Source organism: Macrobrachium nipponense, chromosome 38 (assembly GCF_015104395.2).
Source record: "Macrobrachium nipponense isolate FS-2020 chromosome 38, ASM1510439v2, whole genome shotgun sequence".
Taxonomy (NCBI): Eukaryota; Metazoa; Arthropoda; class Malacostraca; order Decapoda; family Palaemonidae; genus Macrobrachium; species Macrobrachium nipponense.
Window position 1 is genome coordinate 47,720,224 of NC_061098.1, and position 18,046 is coordinate 47,738,269.

The window sequence follows — 18,046 nt, forward strand, 5'->3', positions numbered from 1 at the left end:
TAGTGGGTAAGATATTGTATATTGCACGACCACACTACCAGTATAACTACCTCACTCACCTGTATCAGACCCGTCCAGCAAATGACGTGTCTATTTCTTAAACTGCCGAAGGAAGAAGGAAAGGTACAAGAGAAAGAAGGAGACCAGCCAACTCACTCATTCTCTCATCCACACAATCTCCTAAGAGTCAAGTATGCCTGTCTGATGGCTTCCCGTATCCAAAAAAAGATAGTATTCTTAGACACCTCTTTCTTTATATGGCCTGTACTAACAAAAGGTCTGCGGCAGCCTGGTCTAAGGCGCCGAGTACTTTGAAGATAGCAACGTAGGGCCCGGACAGGGGACAACAAAAGCTCTTGAGCATCACCACCCACAAAGTCAGTCAGTGATGGAATGGAAAACGAAGCGAACCTGTCATCATGCGCTGAGGGATTTTGTGTCTTGGCCATGAATACCGGGACAAATTTGAAGGACACTAACTTCCAACCCCTGGTGTGCTTCACCTCATAACTCAGACTGTGGAGCTCTCCTACCCTCTTGGAAGATGCCAAAGCCAAAAGAAAAACTGTCTTGAGCATCAGGTTCCTGTCAGATGAGCGACGCAAGGCCTCATATGGACTCTTAGTTAAGATCTTAAGCACCAAGGAAACATCCCACGTTGGGGGCTTGAGCTCTCTAGGAGAACTCGACTGCTCAAACCCCTTAACTAGCAGGGAAAGTTCCCAGGAAGAGGAGATGTCGATACCCTTCAGGCGCAACACCAAACTCAGTGCCGCCCTGTAGCCTCTAATAGCAGAAACGGACAAACATTTCTCATCTGTGAGGAAGGTTAAAAAGTCTGCTATTCGCTGAATAGAGGTCGCGAGTGGAGAAAAACCCCGTTTACGACACCAATCACAGTAGATTGCCCATTTGCCTTGGTAAACTGCGGAGATTGACTTCCTAAGACTGCTGGACATATGCCCAGCTGATTTCTGAGAAAAGCCTCTCTCTCGGAGGAGATAGTTGATAGCCTCCAACCGTGAAGAGACAGGGATTCTACTGACTGGTGGAACCTTTCTGCATAGGGCTGACACAGGAGATGTCGCCAAGGGGGAATCTCCCTCGGAATCTCTGACAACAACGACAGCAGATCTGGAAACCATTCCGCCTGAGGCCACAGAGGGGCTACCAAAGTCATTCTGAGACCCTGTGAACTCATCAGCCTGTTCAGTACCTGACGGATCAAACAAAACGGAGGGAAGGCAACTTCTCCAATCTCTGATCCGACGGGAAAACTCTTGCCACTGTTGTATCGATGACCATGCCCAGGTAGAGAATCCTTTGAGTAGGTACGAGGTTAGACTTTTCCTGGTTGACTAATATACCCAGACAGAACCGAAGAAGACGATCCCTGTCTTGCAGCAGCTTCTCCCTGGAAACTGCCAAGACCAACCAATCATCGAGGTACCTCAGCAAACGGATCCCCTGAGCATGGGCCCAACTTGACACGAGAGAGAAGACCCTTGTGAACACTTGAGGGGCTGTCGTCAGCCCAAAGCACAAGACTTTGATCTCGAAGATCTTGTCCGCCAGAGAGAAGTGAAGGAACTTCCTGGACATCGGATGAACAGGGATTTGGAAGTATGCGTCCCTCAAGTCTATCGACAGCATGAAGTCGCCTTCCCTCACGGCTGCCAACACCAAGCGCGGGGTCTCCATCTTGAACCGTGTCTTCCTGATAAAGCGATTCAAGGTGGATAAGTCTATCACAGGCCTCCATCCTCCCGATGCCTTGGGTACCAAGAAGATGTGACTGTAAAACCCTGGGGACGGACGCATTACTTCCTCTATCGCATCCTTGTCCAGCATTTTCTGCACTTCCTCTTGAAGAGCCAAGAACTTCAGAGAATCGGGAGGATACGTCTTCCTGAGCTGCGGCTCGTCCGACAGAGGAGGAGGGAAGTCGAATGGTAACAGGTATCCCACCCGAAGGACATCTACCACCCACTTCTCTGCCCCGTAACTCTGCCACTTGGCCCAATGGCCAGCGAGGCATCCCCCCCTACCAGTCCTCCCAACTGATAAGGCAGCCAACTTCACATCCAATACAGAGTCCAGCCTCTGAAGCACTGCCTGGCATATGACTTCAGACTGATGTGCCAGAGAAGGCTCTGAAGACAAGGAAGGGAGATGTTGCAAACTGAGCGGCAGTGATGACGTCGCGGCTAGGCGAGGCGGATCGGAGGAGGCGACTGGGAGAAACGTCATCGATGAGAGTGACATCACAAGCGGTGGTGACATCACAGCTTCCCCTCTGTGCGAGGGGGAAAGAGACGCCACTGGCGGAGGAATACACAAAGATGGACCCCATGACGTCATCAACTGGGCTGACGCCGCAGCATCACTTCATTACAAAGCGGCGGCAGACACTGGCGGAGCAATACAAGATGGCCGACTGCTCCTACCCGCGAAGACGAGGCCGGGAGGAGGGGGGATGTCCTGGCTGGACCAGGAAGGGGGGGTGCGAGCCTCCACAAAATGTGCTAACAACCCCTCCAAGGACGGGGTACCCCCTAGCCCAAGCGTCTTCCAAATCGCCGCCATTTTGGACGCCTCCGACTCTGGAAGAGAAGAGAATGATGAAAAAACCTCACCCTTCTCGGGAACCGAAAAAGCTCCTGAGGAAGAGGGGGCTACATTACAAAAAATACCCTGGCGACCTCCCGATACTTCCATTGACGTAGCAATTTAAAAAAAGGAAGGAGATGCAGGGACAACACTACTATGGGGGTTGACTACTGCGGAAGACGAAACATCGGGAATAGGAGCAAAGCCCTCCCAAGTAGAAAGAGTGGAGACTCTCCGATGTTCCCTCTTACCATAAAACTTCCTCCACTGCTCCTTAGGCCATGCCCGGCATTCTGTACAAGGATTCGTAATCATACAAAAATTTGAACGACACCTATTGCATGTGATGTGAGGGTCTGTTTCTGTCGAAACCAAAAAACGAGAACATGGAAACCCAGGAACTCCCGGGCACATACGCTGACGCCGAGAAGGAGCAGAAGAAGCCATAATACCAGGAAAAACACACACACACACACTAAGAGAAACGAAACTGGCAGTGAACCGGGAAAAGGACAAGAGAGGAAACACAACTCTCGCACAGGAGGTTAAGAAAAGACTGGCGTAGATAAGCGGTGTTTGACCACTCTTCACCCGATCTACGAATGCGTTGCCAGATATCACAAGATTCCTTTCTTTCATCTGCTTTTTAACCGGATCCAGCTAGGCGCTAGAAATTATCCTATTGTTAAGACCGAGGGTTTGTTCGTGTATGAACAAAGAAAAGTTCTTCATTATGATCCAGCATTATTTATGTGATGTTGATTTTCTATAGTGATAGGTAAGGCGACCTGGTATATTTAGAGGCTATCTTATTCTGCTTTAACGTGATTCTGGTATATTCTCATAGCATTAATGGTGACTGACAGCAAATCTGACCAACAAATATAACAGAATTCAACCTTATTATTCTTTTTGGTGAGCAGAGGAGAAGACAATATTTAGGGAGTGAAGAAAGAATTTTGTCGGTGTCCTGTTTCAGTCATGATGCAAACAGTGGCATTCTTTTTCTTATTAGAATACAAGATAGATTTACCAACCTAAGAAGGAGAAATTCCAATTTTGGATTGTTACTCTCCATTTCAGTGAAAAACAGGTAGCTGTCTTCTGTTATATTGATGCTAATACATATAATACAAGATTGGAAATATGAGGTGCTTTGACAGCAAGTTATTCATCAGGCACAAACCAAAAGGTTTGTAAATATTCCTAAAATTATTCAGATTCCCTCAGAGGTCTGGAAAAACTAAACCCTATTAATAATAATAATTCTGAGATTTCAGATGTGTTGATGAAGAGGAAGAATAAATAAAGAAAAAGAATCTTTAAGAAGGCTTTGATCCCAGATAAAAATACCTGTATTGGTTACTGATTTTTACAGTCTCTTGTGCAGGTAAAGAGATGAAGTACTTGGAATGACCTTCACTTTGCTAATCATTTCTAAATTAATTCTATTTGTGATATGAAAATTTAAATTCACATTTCTTTCATATTTTTTTTACAACTAATATACTGCCACATCTATTTTCATTTCTTATTTCTTCAAAAGCAGATCAAATGAAGAAAACAGTCTCTCAGCAAGAATCAGAAAACTCAGGAGTGTTAAATGAAGAATGAAACACTGTTATAGAGGACACAAAAACCAGACTTTTAGCACAGCAAAAATTTCCTGTATCAAAATCCATAAAGTTCAAAGGAACAACAATCTTTCCTCTCAAAAGATCAAGACATATCGAGTGCTGAATGAGCTTACCTGTCACGCAGCAATCGCAGTTCTCTTCAAGACACAAATCAGGCAATATTATACCATCACAGGTTTTAGGATTTGTGCAATAACCATTTGCTTCTCTACAGGCAATTGTTTCTTCTTTGCAACCTAAAAGGATCAGTTGAATTTTTAGTATACTACAATACAATATGAGAGTGAGACGAAGAGAATGTAAGTTGCTACTGGATTTCAAGCTTTGAATTAATTTACTAGAATGCAGAGTGGAAATATGGAACAAATTATATGAACTTTTCCTATACCAGTTCTATTTGCTAGTTCAGTGAAAGTCTGGCAGTGAACTTTTGATGCACTGTACCCTGTTTTTTTCCATCTGTCCATCTGCCTGTGGTGTTTGTGCATGGTAACACTGCGTCCCGGGCCTTAAATAGTTACGCTATGTGTAAGTTTTAGGTAAATAAAAGAATATCTGGGTGTACATTTGCAACTGAAAAGTGTTTTAATAATTGACTGTATGCGAATTACAAAGTTAATATTCAAAATAGGATATTGTTATTATTGTGGAATGCAAGTTGCCTTTTCGGGGTGGCGAATGGAACAGCCAGATGCAGTGGTGGGAAAATTGCTTCTCTTGCTGTTCAATACAACAAGATGTCAACTGTATTGGACCACACCTACTCTGTTACCGAGCTAAATGTTACTTCATTACACGCAAATATATCAGTATATACTTTTAATTTTGATAAAGTGCGTTTTACCCAGATACGATATGATGTAACTTGGTTTAGCATCTGTTTAATGGAATTTGCGACTGGCTGTTGTTCCATTCGCCACCCCGAAAAGGCAGCTTACAGTCAACAATAATAACAATATCCTATTTCTATTATTAACGGTGTAGTTCGCATACAGTAAATTATTAAAACATTTTTCAGTTCCAAATGCACACCCAGATATCCTTTTATTTACGTGAAACTTACAGATAGTGTAACAATTTAAAGCCCGGGATGCAGTGTTACCATGCGCAAACACCACAGGCCGATGGACAGATGGAAAAAAGCCGAGTATAATGATTAATAAATATAATTAAAATGCTGACAATTTTATTTACCTGTGTGTTGTCAAGGATAAAATATCCAAGGGGAAAACAGAGAAAAATGGAACTACATTAAAATGACAGCTAGGTGACTGTCAAAATATGTTAAGATTAAAAGACATGAATTTTCTAATAAATTTAATTTGCCTGGAGAAATGAGCCATGAACTGCACGGTTTCACTAATCTGATGGTAATCAAAATTTAATACTGCAAAATAAAAAATGTTGTAATGGGATGTGTGACCCTTTGCAAGTGGGCATTATCTTTTTCCTGCTATACCTGGATTGTGTGGAAAATAGACCTAAAAGAAAAGTTCTTCACTATGATCCAGCATTATTAATGAGATGTTGATTTTCTATAGGCGACTTGGTATATTTAGAGGCTATCTTACTCTGCTTTAATGTGATTCCGGTATATTCTCATAGCATTAATGGTGACTGACTGCAAATCTGACCAACAAATATAACAGAATTCAACCTTATTATTCTTTTTGGTGAGCAGAGGAGAGGACAATGTTTACGGAGTGAAGAAAGATTTTTGTCAGTGTCCCGTTTCAGTCATGATGCAAACAGTGGTCTACTTTTCCTTATTAGAATACTAGATAGATTAGCAGCCTAAGCAGGAGAAATTCCTATTTTGGATTATTACTCACCATTTCAGTGAAAACAAGGAAGTTGTCCTCTGTTATATTCATGTTAATACAAATGAATGCGAATGCGCCCGACTCACTGAATTAAAAAATACATATAATACAAGAATGGAAATATATGAGGTGCCTTGAGAGCAGAATGGAAATATTTGAGGTGCTTTGATAGCAAGTTATTCATCAGGCATAAAGCTAAAGGTTTGTAAATATTACTAAAATTATTCAGAGATTCCAGATGTGCTGATGGAGAGGAAGAATAAATAAAGAAAAAGAATCTTTACGAAGGCTTTGATCCCAGATAAAAAATATCTGTATTGGTTATTGATTTGTTTTTAGGCTGTTGTGTAGCTAAAGAGATGAAGTAGTTGGAATGACCTTCACTTTGCTAATCATTTCTGAATTAATTCTATTTGTGATAAAAATTTAAATTTGCATTTCTTGTATATTTTTTTTACAACTAATATACTGCCACATCTATTTTCATTTCTTATTTCTTCAAAAGCAGATCGAATGGAGAAAACAGTTTCTCAGCAAGATTTGGAAAACCCAGGAGTGTTAAATGAAGAATGAAACACTGGGAAGGAAGAAACAAAAACCAGACTTTTAGCACAGCAAAAGTTCAACACATACCGAGTGCTGAGTGAGCTTACCTGACACGCAGCAATAGCAGTTCTCTCCAAGACACAAATCACGCAATATCATACCATCACAGGTTTCAGCATTTGTGCAATAACCATTTGCTTCTTTGCAGGCAATTGTGTCTTGTATGCAACCTAAAAGGAACAGTTAAATTTTTTATATACTACTATACAGTATAGGAGTGAGACCAGGGGAATGTAAGTTTCTATTAGATTTCAAGCTTTGAATTAATTTACTGGAATGAAAAGTGGAAATATGGAACAAATTATATGGACTTTTCTTATACCAGTTCTATTGTTAGTTCAGTGAAAGTTTGACAATGAACTTTCGATGCACTAGTGAGTAATAAATATAAGGCTAAAATATCCAAGGGGAAAGCAGAGAAAAATGGAAATACATTAAAATGACAGGTGACCGTCAAAATATGTTAAGATCAAAAGACATGAATTTTCTAATAAAATTAATTTGCCTGGAGAAATGAGCCATGAACTGCATGGTTTCTAATTTGACAGCAATCAAAATTTAATACTGAAAAAAAAAAAGATAAAAAATTTAATAAGTTCCTTGTCTCTAAATGTATTGGGATGTGTGACCCTTTGCAAGTGGGCATTACCTGTTTCCTACTGTACCTGGATTGTGTAGAAAAAGAACAAAAAGACCTAAAAAAAGAAAATTTAATTCACTATGATCCAGCATTATTAATGTGATGCTGATTTTCTATAGGCGACTTGGTATATTTAGAGGCTATCTTACACTGCTTTAATGTGATTCCGGTATATACTCATAGCATTAATGGTGACTGACAGCAAATCTGACCAACAAATATAACAGAATTCAACCTAAATAATTTTTGGCGAGCAGAGGAGAGGACAATGTTTAGGGAGTGAAGAAAGATTTTGTCAGTGTCCCGTTTCAGTCAAGCTGTAAACAGTGGTCTACTTTTCCTTATTAGAATACTAGATAGATTAGCAGCCTAAGCAGGAGAAATTCCTATTTTGGATTGTTACTCACCATTTCAGTGAAAACAAGGAAGTTGTTCTCTGTTATATTCATGTTAATACAAATGAATGCGAATGCGCCCGACTCACTGAATTAAAATACACATTAATACAAATTAATGCGAATGCCCCGCCCCCGACTCACTGAATTAAAAAATAACACATAATAACCAAGAATGGAAATATAATTTGGGAAAAAAAAGGGTGCCTTGGACAGCAAGTTATTCATCAGCCATAAAGCTAAAGGTTTGTAAATATTACTAAAATTATTCAGAGATTCGAGATGTGCTGATGGAGAGGAAGAATAAATAAAGAACAAGAATCTTTACGAAGGCTTTGATCCAAGATAAAAATATCTGTATTGGTTATTGATTTTTAGGCTGTTGTGTAGCTAAAGAGATGAAGTAGTTGGAATGACCTTCACTTTGCTAATCATTTCTGAATTAATTCTATTTGTGATAAAAATTTAAATTGCATTTCTGTATCAAAATCCATGAAGTTCAAAGGAACAACAATCTTTCCTCTCAAAAGATCAACACATACCGAGTGCTGAATGAGCTTACCTGGTACGCAGCAATCGCAGTTCTCTCCAAGACACAAATCACGCAATATCATACCATCACAGGTTTCAGCATTTGTGCAATAACCATTTGCTTCTTTGCAGGCAATTGTGTCTTGTATGCAACCTAAAAGGAACAGTTAAATTTTTTATATACTACTATACAGTATAGGAGTGAGACCAGGGGAATGTAAGTTTCTATTAGATTTCAAGCTTTGAATTAATTTACTGGAATGAAAAGTGGAAATATGGAACAAATTATATGGACTTTTCCTATACCAGTTCTATTGTTAGTTCAGTGAAAGTTTGACAATGAACTTTCGATGCACTAGTGAGTAATAAATATAAGGCTAAAATATCCAAGGGGAAAGCAGAGAAAAATGGAAATACATTAAAATGACAGGTGACCGTCAAAATATGTTAAGATCAAAAGACATGAATTTTCTAATAAAATTAATTTGCCTGGAGAAATGAGCCATGAACTGCAAGGTTTCTAATCTGACAGTAATCAAAATTTAATACTGCAAAAAAAAAAAAGATAAAAAAATATGATAAGTTCCTTGTCTCTAAATGTATTGGGATGTGTGACCCTTTGCAAGTGGGCATTACCTGTTTCCTACTGTACCTGGATTGTGTAGAAAAAAGACCTAAAAGAAAAGTTATTCACTATGATCCTGCATTATTAATGTGATGCTGATTTTCTATAGGCGACTTGGTATATTTAGAGGCTATCTTACACTGCTTTAATGTGATTCCGGTATATACTCATAGCATTAATGGTGACTGACAGCAAATGTGACCAACAAATATAACAGAATTCAACCTTAATAATTTTTGGAGAGCAGAGGAGAGGACAATGTTTAGGGAGTGAAGAAAGATTTTGTCAGTGTCTCGTTTCAGTCATGATGCAAACAGTGGCCTACTTTTTCTTATTAGAATACTAGATAGATTTAGCAGCCTAAGCAGGAGAAATTCCTATTTTGGATTGTTACTCACCATTTCACTGAATTAAAAAATACACATAATACAAGAATGGAATTATATAAGGTGTCTTGACAGCAAGTTATTCATCAGCCATAAAGCTAAAGGTTTGTAAATATTACTAAAATTATTCAGAGATTCCAGATGTGCTGATGAAGAGGAAGAATAAATAAAGAAAAAGAATCTTTACGAAGGCTTTGATCCCAGATAAGAATACCTGTATTGATTACTGAGTTTTACAGTCTGTTGTGCAGCTAAAGAGATAAAGTAGTTGGAATGACCTTCACTTTGCTAATCATTTCTGAATTAATTCTATTTGTGATATGAAAATTTAAATTTGCATCTCTTTTATATTTTTTTACAACTAATATACGGCCACATCTATTTTCATTTCTTATTTCTTCAAAAGTAGATCGAATGGAGAAAACAGTTTCTCAGCAAGATTCGGAAAACTCAGGAATGTTAGATGTGGAATGAAACACTGGGAAGGAAGAAACAAAAACCAGACTTTTAGCACAGCAAAAGATCAACACATACCGAGTTCTGAGTGAGCTTACCTGACACGCAGCAATAGCAGTTCTCTCCAAGGCACAAATCAGGCAATATCATACCATCACAGGTTTCAGCATTTGTGCAATAACCATTTGCTTCTTTGCAGGCAATTGTGTCTTCTTTGCAACCTAAAAGGAACAGTTTAATTTTTAATATACTACTACACAATATGGGAGTGAGACTAGGGGAACGTAAGTTTCTATTAGATTTCAAGCTTTTAATTAATTTACTGGAATGCAGAGTGGAAATATGGAACAAATTATATGGACTTTTCCTATACCAGTTCTATTTGTTAGTTCAGTGAAAGTCTGGCAATGAACTTTTGATGTACTAGTGAGTAATAAATATAATTAAAATGCTGACAATTTTATTGACCTGTGTGTTGTCAAGTTTAAAATGTCCAAGGGGAAAACAGAGAAAAATGGAACTACATTAAAATGACAGGTGACCGTCAAAATATGTTAAGATCAAAAGACATGAATTTTCAAATAAGATTAATTTGCCTGGAGAAATGAGCCATGAACGGCAAGGTTTCTAATCTGACAGTAATCAAAATTTAATACTGCAAAAAAAAAAAGATAAAAAAATATGATAAGTTCCTTGTCTCTAAATGTATTGGGATGTGTGACCCTTTGCAAGTGGGCATTGCCTTTTTCCCACTGTACCTGGATTGTGTAGAAAACAGACCTAAAAGAAAAGTTCTTCACTATGATCCAGCATTATTAATGTGATGCTGATTTTCTATAGGCGATTTGGTATATTTAGAGGCTATCTTACACTGCTTTAATGTGATTCCGGTATATACTCATAGCATTAATGGTGACTGACAGCAAATGTGACCAACAAATATAACAGAATTCAACCTTATTATTCTTTTTGGTACAATGCTTAGGGAGTGAAGAAAGATTTTGTCAGTGTCCCGTTTCAGTCATGATGGAAACAGTGGCCTACTTTTTCTTATTAGAATACAAGATAGATTAACTAGCCTAAGCAGGAGAAATTCCTATTTTGGATTATTACTCACGAGTCATAATTTAAGTGAAAAAAAGGTACAGTACGGTCCCTAATTATGTGATAATTTGGTCAATCCACGGCCTCGCAGAACTGGAAAATTTAGATTTCAATACACATACCTTATGGGAATAATTCCATTAGGGCCGAGGCAAACGGGAACTTACTCATTAAAATTTTTTTATACTACCCATTTTCAATACTTTCTATGTAGTACTATACTGTAAATATTTCTAATATGAAATTGTCCTTATGGATAAACAAAACATTAAAAAGGTTTTAATAACTTGAAAAAGTTTAAAATTACATCCAGGAGGTGAAAACTCCTACTCGTAAACACTGACACCATTGAGTGCTAATGTACTGTTCGATACAGTTATTTCCTTTAAAAACCCTTTTGGATGGAACTTCCTCTACCTATCCTCTGCCAAAAAACCTTCACACTCCTCTATCTAATCCTCCGCTAAGAGTTCTTCGGCTAAAGGAGGGCTTTGTGAACCATTTGAGGTTTCGGGGACTGGTGGATCATGCGTGTCTTCATTCCTGTTAGGCCAAACAAACTTGCTTATGAGCGCCTGTCTGAGTTTCTTTGTCCGTCACGTTCACTATGTAATCGTTTTCATCTATATTTTTTTATTTTACGAAAAAAAAGAATTGATGAAAATTCAAAATTTGATATGAAATTACAATTTCTCAAAAAGAAATGATAAAAAATAGAAATTCAACATAAAATAACAGTTTCTTGAAAAGTTAAGATCGAACGATTCTCTCTCTCTCTCTCTCTCTCTCTCTCTCTCTCTCTCTCTCTCTCTCAACACATCTTTTACTAATCATTTTCATAAAAATCTATTTCAACAATAAAAAAAAAATAAATGATCAAATGCCAAAAATTAGTCAAAACAAGTTAACCTCGACAAAAAAGTTCTTACTTCATGTTCAGCAATGATGGATTTCAAGTTGTTGACTGCTGCAAAAATGGAAGTTGCTCTTTCCTTCGTCTTTAACTTAAGGACAAGCTTTTTAGTTTCGAAAAAATAAGTCTTCCTCTTTGACTTCTAGGCAGGCAGATGCATACATGATGCGGGTGATGAGAATTCCCCTCGCAGATCTGAATAATACGTATGGTGAAGATGATGATACCGATCATTCGTACACACTGCGCTATGACGTCAAAAATGCGTGAGGATGAGCCTTCCGTTGTAGCTAATGGCTGAGCAGAAGCCTTCAGAATACACTTCGCAGATCTGAATAATACCCCTGGCGATGATGATGATCAGAATACACTTTGCAGATCTGAATAATACGTATGGCGATGATGATGATATCGATCATGCGTACACACTAATCTATGATGTCACAATGCGTGAATCGGAGCCTATCATCTCAGCTAATGGCTGAGCAGGCAATCTTTCTCTCACATTCCCCCCATCACTTCGCTCAGAAACCAGCGAACCCCCCACCCCACCCCACCTTAAATACTTGAAAAGACCATAGATTTGATACGTTTGCGGTGTGAGACTCGAAGACTTTGAACGGCTTCGCAGATACAGAAAATCTATTTATGAGAACTAGCAACTGCATAAAAGGGGAATCGCACAATTCGAATAAGCATATTTTGGGACCGGACTGTAGTTGTCTTCTGTTATATTGATGTTAATACAAATGGACGCAAATAGACCTGACTCACTGAATTAAAAAATACATATACATAATAAAAGAATGGAAATATATGAGGTGCCTTGACAGCAAGTTATTTATCAGGCATAAAGGAAAAGGTTTGTAAATATTCCTAAAATTATTCAGAGATTCCAGATGTGTTGATGAAGAGGAAGAATAAATAAAGAAAAAGAATCTTTAAAACGGCTTTGATCCCAGATAAAAATACCTGTATTGGTTACTGATTTTTAAAGTCTGTTGGGCAGCTAAAGAGATGAAGTAGTTGGAATGACCTTCACTTTGCTAATCATTTCTGAATTAATTCTATTTTTGATATGAAAATTTAAATTCGCATTTCTTTCATATTTTATTTTACAACTAATATACTGCCACATCTATTTTCATTTTTTATTTCTTCAAAAGCAGATCGAATGGAGAAAACAGTTTTTCAGCAAGATTCGGAAAACTCAGGAGTTTTAAATGAAGAATGAAACACTGGGTAGGAAGAAACAAAAACCTGACTGTTAGCACAGCAAAAATTTCCTGTATCAAAATCCATGAAGTTCAAAGGAACAACAATCTTTCCTCTCAAAAGATCAACACATACCGAGTGCTGAATGAGCTTACCTGTCACGCAGCAATCGCAGTTCTCTCCAAGACACAAATCAGGCAATATCATACCATCACAGGTTTTAGGATTTGTGCAATAACCATTTGCTTCTCTACAGGCAATTGTGTCTTCTTGGCAACCTAAAAGGAACAGTTGAATATTTAGTATACTACTACATTATACGGTATGGGAGTGAGACTAAGGGAATGTAAGTTGCTACTGGATTTAAGCTTCGAATTAATTTACTGGAATGCAGAGCAGAAATATGGAACAAATTATATGAACTTTTCTTATACCAGTTCTATTTGCTAGTTCAGTGAAAGTCTGGCAGTGAACTTTTGATGCACTAGTGATTAATAAATATACTCTGTGTATACTACTAGGCACCTTACCCATTTCATTAGAGAGAATTCACTGCATAGAATTTATATATATATAAAAAAAATATGATGCATCTTAATGACGGCATCTGTGATTTCTTTTAAAATTCGCTGAATATATATACAGTGGGAATCTTGGTAACTTACTGAATAACAACAATAGATATAAGATAGCAACCTTTGAGAGCTAATGTTGAAGGTATTCAATTTTGAACATTCTTCACTTTGTTTATTTATATCTGAGTAAATTTGTTCTGTGACATGAAAATATCGACTCCAAATTCTTTGTATGATTTGGAAAGTTGAAAGAGCATATGAAGAAAAAAGTACTCGTATGTGAGAATCAGTAACTATAACTGAATCGCACCAAAAGTTTTGTGTCAAAATCCACTCAATCAACAGACAGGGAGAGGATGAGGTTACCTGGAAACCAGCAAAAGCATTTCTCTCCAACTTGCGAACAGGGGGATTTCACACCATCACAGGTGTCTTGGACTTAAAGAAAACTCAAAATTTGAAATTACAGAAAGTGACTGTTTACAAAATTGGCAGATGGATATAACCTACTATTTCCTTGAGCACCTTCTTTTACTTTTGCACTACAAGACCACAGCTGTTGCAAAACCAACTATGGAAGTGAATAAAGCAATGGCCTCAATTAAATGTCAGATAATTGGCTGTCCCCATTTCTGTCATAACAGGATTTACTTTTTCTCAGTGTCTGTTCACGGGAGCAAGAGCTTAAGGAAGATAAAAGCCAGCTTCATTTCTCAGCAGCAATAAATTTTACACAGCTGGCCTGGAAAGAGGAGCCTAGTCATTACCTGGTATGTTCCCCAAAGGCTTGGGTTCTGAATGAGACATGTCTCATTGCAATAGCAAGCACCTAATAGACAGTGGAAAGAGGGTCCACGAAGTTGTCCTAATTGTATTGATGTAGGAATAAAAGAAATATATAGAACTTGCTTCTATTTAATTTCTTCAGGTTCCAAAAAATAAAAAAAAGTACCTAAGTATCACATCAGTGGTAATTTTCTCAACATTCCAGTAAACAAGCAATTATTTAATGCACAAGGACTTCTTATGTATGGCATTCATGTTTAATTTTGATCTTTCTTATTTCTTTAATGTAATTCTGTATATACGTAAAATAAAATATGAAAGTGTCATTTGAAGTACTCCATGGTGCATTCAAAGTCCTAATATATAATGTAGGCTGATTAAATGTACCAGTTTTCACAGAAATTATAAATAAAATGCCACATTTCGATAGACCTATCATCTTGAAAAATATGTGAAGGTTGATCATATCAAACGAAAATACTCGATAACCCTTGGATTACTTGCTTATTAAGTTTCAAAAAATTCAAATAAAATGGAAAGTAGCCCTTTCAAAAGATAGCAAGGTAAAAAAGGATCAAGATATATATTTCAAAAAAATTTAATTCACCTATAATACAACAGAGAGAGAGAGAGAGAGAGAGAGAGAGAGAGAGAGAGAGAGAGAGACCCTACTTTACACACCTTATATCTTGTTCAGGTTGCCCCAGGTCCCTCAGTGTGAGGCACCTCTAATGTCTACCAGACAATTGCTAATGCATCTTCCGGTATATTTTGCATCTTCCAATCTTGGATGGTCAGAGTTAAATACCATCCTATTTACCTCTGCCCATTCATATACTTTTGTTAAGGTCTCTGTAGCGAGTTCATACCTTCATCACAAGTAATTTCTCTACTTTCTTGTGTCATCGGCGAAACTACTTACTACCGAGTCCTTAACATTACTGTCTATGTCTGCAATCATAATAACAAACTGCAATGCAGCTAGCACCGTACCTTGTGGCACACCGGATATTACCTTAGCTTCATCCGATTTCTCATTGTTTGCAATAACTATCTGTTTTCTGTTGTGTTAAAATTCTTTTATCCATCTTCCTACTTTGTCCACTATATTATGTTTTCTAATTTTCTTCGCTAATATATTATGGTCTACCTTGTCAAAAGCTTTTGCAAAGTCTAAATAAACCACATCTGTTTCTCTTCCGTTTATCATATTTTTATGTATGTTCTCTTGGTGGACTAACAGTTGGGTTTGTGTACTTTTTCCGGGTACAAAACCATATTGTCCTATATTAAACAAATTATCTTTTATTAGATGTTTCATAATATTTTTCTTCATTACCCCTTCATACACTTTCATAATATGTGATGTTAGACTCATAGGCCTATAATTACTTGCCTCTAGTCTTGATCCACTTTTGAAAGTAGGGGTAATATATGCTAATTTGTGCTCATCATAAATCTTGCCTGTATCTACACTTTGCCTTAATAATCTTGCAAGGAGCTTTGCAATAGAATGAACTACTTTCTTTAACAAAATAGCAAGGACACCTTCAGGACCAGCTGCAGATCCATTTTTAATTTCATTAATAGCCTGCACAATATCGGCTTCATTATCATCTAGGTCTGATAAATATTCACTATTTTCATCCCTTATTTCTGTATTATTATCTTCATTATCAATTCTAGGGGTAAATTCTCTCTTATATCTTTCTGCTAATATGTTGCATATTTCCTTATTTTCCATTCGTCTTAGAAGGGCCTATTTCTATTCTTCTTTTATTCATCTCTTTCGCATATGAGTACAATAGTTTGGGGTTTTGCTTGATATTTACTAAGGTTTTTTCCTCCAAGTCCCGTTTTTAATTTTCTTTTGATTGTATAATCTTTTGTTCTGCATTTTCTATCTTACTTTTTAGTTTCATCGCTTTACATACATTCTTTTCTTTTGCAAGACCTTTTTTCCCACTTTCTGATTTTCTGGAACAAGATCCTTCTGTCTCTTGGTATGCTCGACAGATGTTTACTTTTCTTCTTTGGTATATATTTATCCACTATTTTCTCTAATATTTTATATAATATATCCGTATTCACCTGTATATCATCACTTACAAATATGTTATCCCAATCTTTGTTTAATTCTTCATTTATTTCCGACCATTTTATATTTTTACTGTAGAAATTGTATTTTCCATATCCTTCCCACTTTTTCATCTCTTGCTTATCTCTGTTTTCACTTGCTTTGGAATGGACTGTTAATTCTATGAGATTATGGTCTGAAAGACTCGCATTATAAACTATTATTATTTCTTTAACATAATTCACCTCGTTCATAAATACTAGGTCTAAAATATTTTCCTTTCTTGTTGGCAGGTGATTTATTTGTTGAATGTTGTATTCTAGTAGCATATCTAATAGCTTTTCGAATTGCCTCTTATCTTCTGCACTACTATTACTCTCTTTTTTATATGTATAAATACAACACAATATCCTATTCGTTCTTTCCAATCTAAGAAAGGAAAGTTAAAGTCTCTGGATAGGAGAATAGTTCAATCTTTGTGATTTCTACATATATAATCCAATTTTTCTATTATTGTGTCTAACTCTTTAGTATTAGGGGGTCTATATATTACAATGTTCATTAATTTTTCAGATTCAAATTCTCCCGCTATTAATTCACATTCTGAGTTACTATATTTCTCATATATTTTTCCTTGTTTTATGTCTTTCCCATATATTGTGGTTCCCCCTGGATTTTTATTTTTTCTATCTGATCTATAAGTTTGGAACCCCTTTAACTGATCATCATTACCAGTCTCTTGGGAATACCAGGTTTCACTTATATTCATTATATCTATTTTCTTTCCAGTTTGGGTTAGTTCTTCTAAGAACTCTATTTTTCTTTTTGAGTTACTCGTAACTAAACCCTGCACATACATCACTATGATGGTTTGCGTATTATCCCCTTCATTTAATATGGGTAATAATAAGGATTTTCCCATGTCTCTTTCCTGTTCTGGTATGTTGTTCTTTTCTTTATTTCCAGAAATTCTGACATTAAAAAATCCAACTTTTCTAATATATTTGATCTTCTTTCATTATAATTATTCATTTTGTGTATGAATCTGCAATTTTCTCCGTATCTGCACCATTCCCTGGCATTGTATATACAGTTCTTGTTTCTTGCACTGTATCTTAAAGCTGATGCTTGCATTCTCATTGCTGACATTCCATAGCACGGTGATGGCTTGTTTTTTTCCTTCACCTTATGTTCTTTGTTCCTTTCTTTATTTTTTATTTTTTTATTTTGGATTTTATTATTTAATTGATTTTAATTAATGGCTACAAGGTGCATATATTTACATTTTTTGTTGAACTTACATCCTTTTCCTTCTTTTAAGTTTTTGCATATTTTTGGATGTAGATCTCTGTATTCATCCTCATAGCTGTCTAGGTATGCACATTTACCATAGATCTCATTTTTTTCCTTCACCTTATATTCTTTGTTCCTTTCTTTATTTTTTATTTTTTTATTTTGGATTTTATTATTTAATTGATTTTAATTATGGTCAAGGTGATATCATTTACATTTTTTGGTTGAACCTTACATCTTTTCCCTTCTTTTAAGTTTTTGCATATTTTTGGATGTAGATCTCTGTATTCATCCTCATAGCTGTCTAGGTATGCACATTTACCATAGATCTCATAATTGTGACATACCTTGGGATGTTTGTAGTAACATCTTTC

The 18,046-nt window shown here is 36.8% G+C and overlaps 1 protein-coding gene across 9 annotated transcripts in view; it reads right to left on the reverse strand.

The window, feature by feature from the left end:
- LOC135209731 (keratin-associated protein 10-7-like) overlaps positions 1–18,046 on the reverse strand; it is a 43,139-nt gene that overhangs the window by 7,361 nt on the left and 17,732 nt on the right. For 4 of the 9 annotated variants that reach the window (XM_064242500.1, XM_064242506.1, XM_064242503.1 and 1 more), the window contains exons 7-11: positions 13,097–13,219; positions 9,808–9,930; positions 8,274–8,396; positions 6,724–6,846; positions 4,361–4,483 (exon numbers count right to left, since the gene is read on the reverse strand). In XM_064242500.1, coding sequence (XP_064098570.1) covers positions 4,361–4,483; positions 6,724–6,846; positions 8,274–8,396; positions 9,808–9,930; positions 13,097–13,219 — 615 coding nt within the window. The remainder of the gene's footprint in view (positions 1–4,360; positions 4,484–6,723; positions 6,847–8,273; positions 8,397–9,807; positions 9,931–13,096; positions 13,220–18,046) is intronic. The other 5 variants (XM_064242509.1, XM_064242507.1, XM_064242505.1 and 2 more) reach the window with 4 other exon arrangements.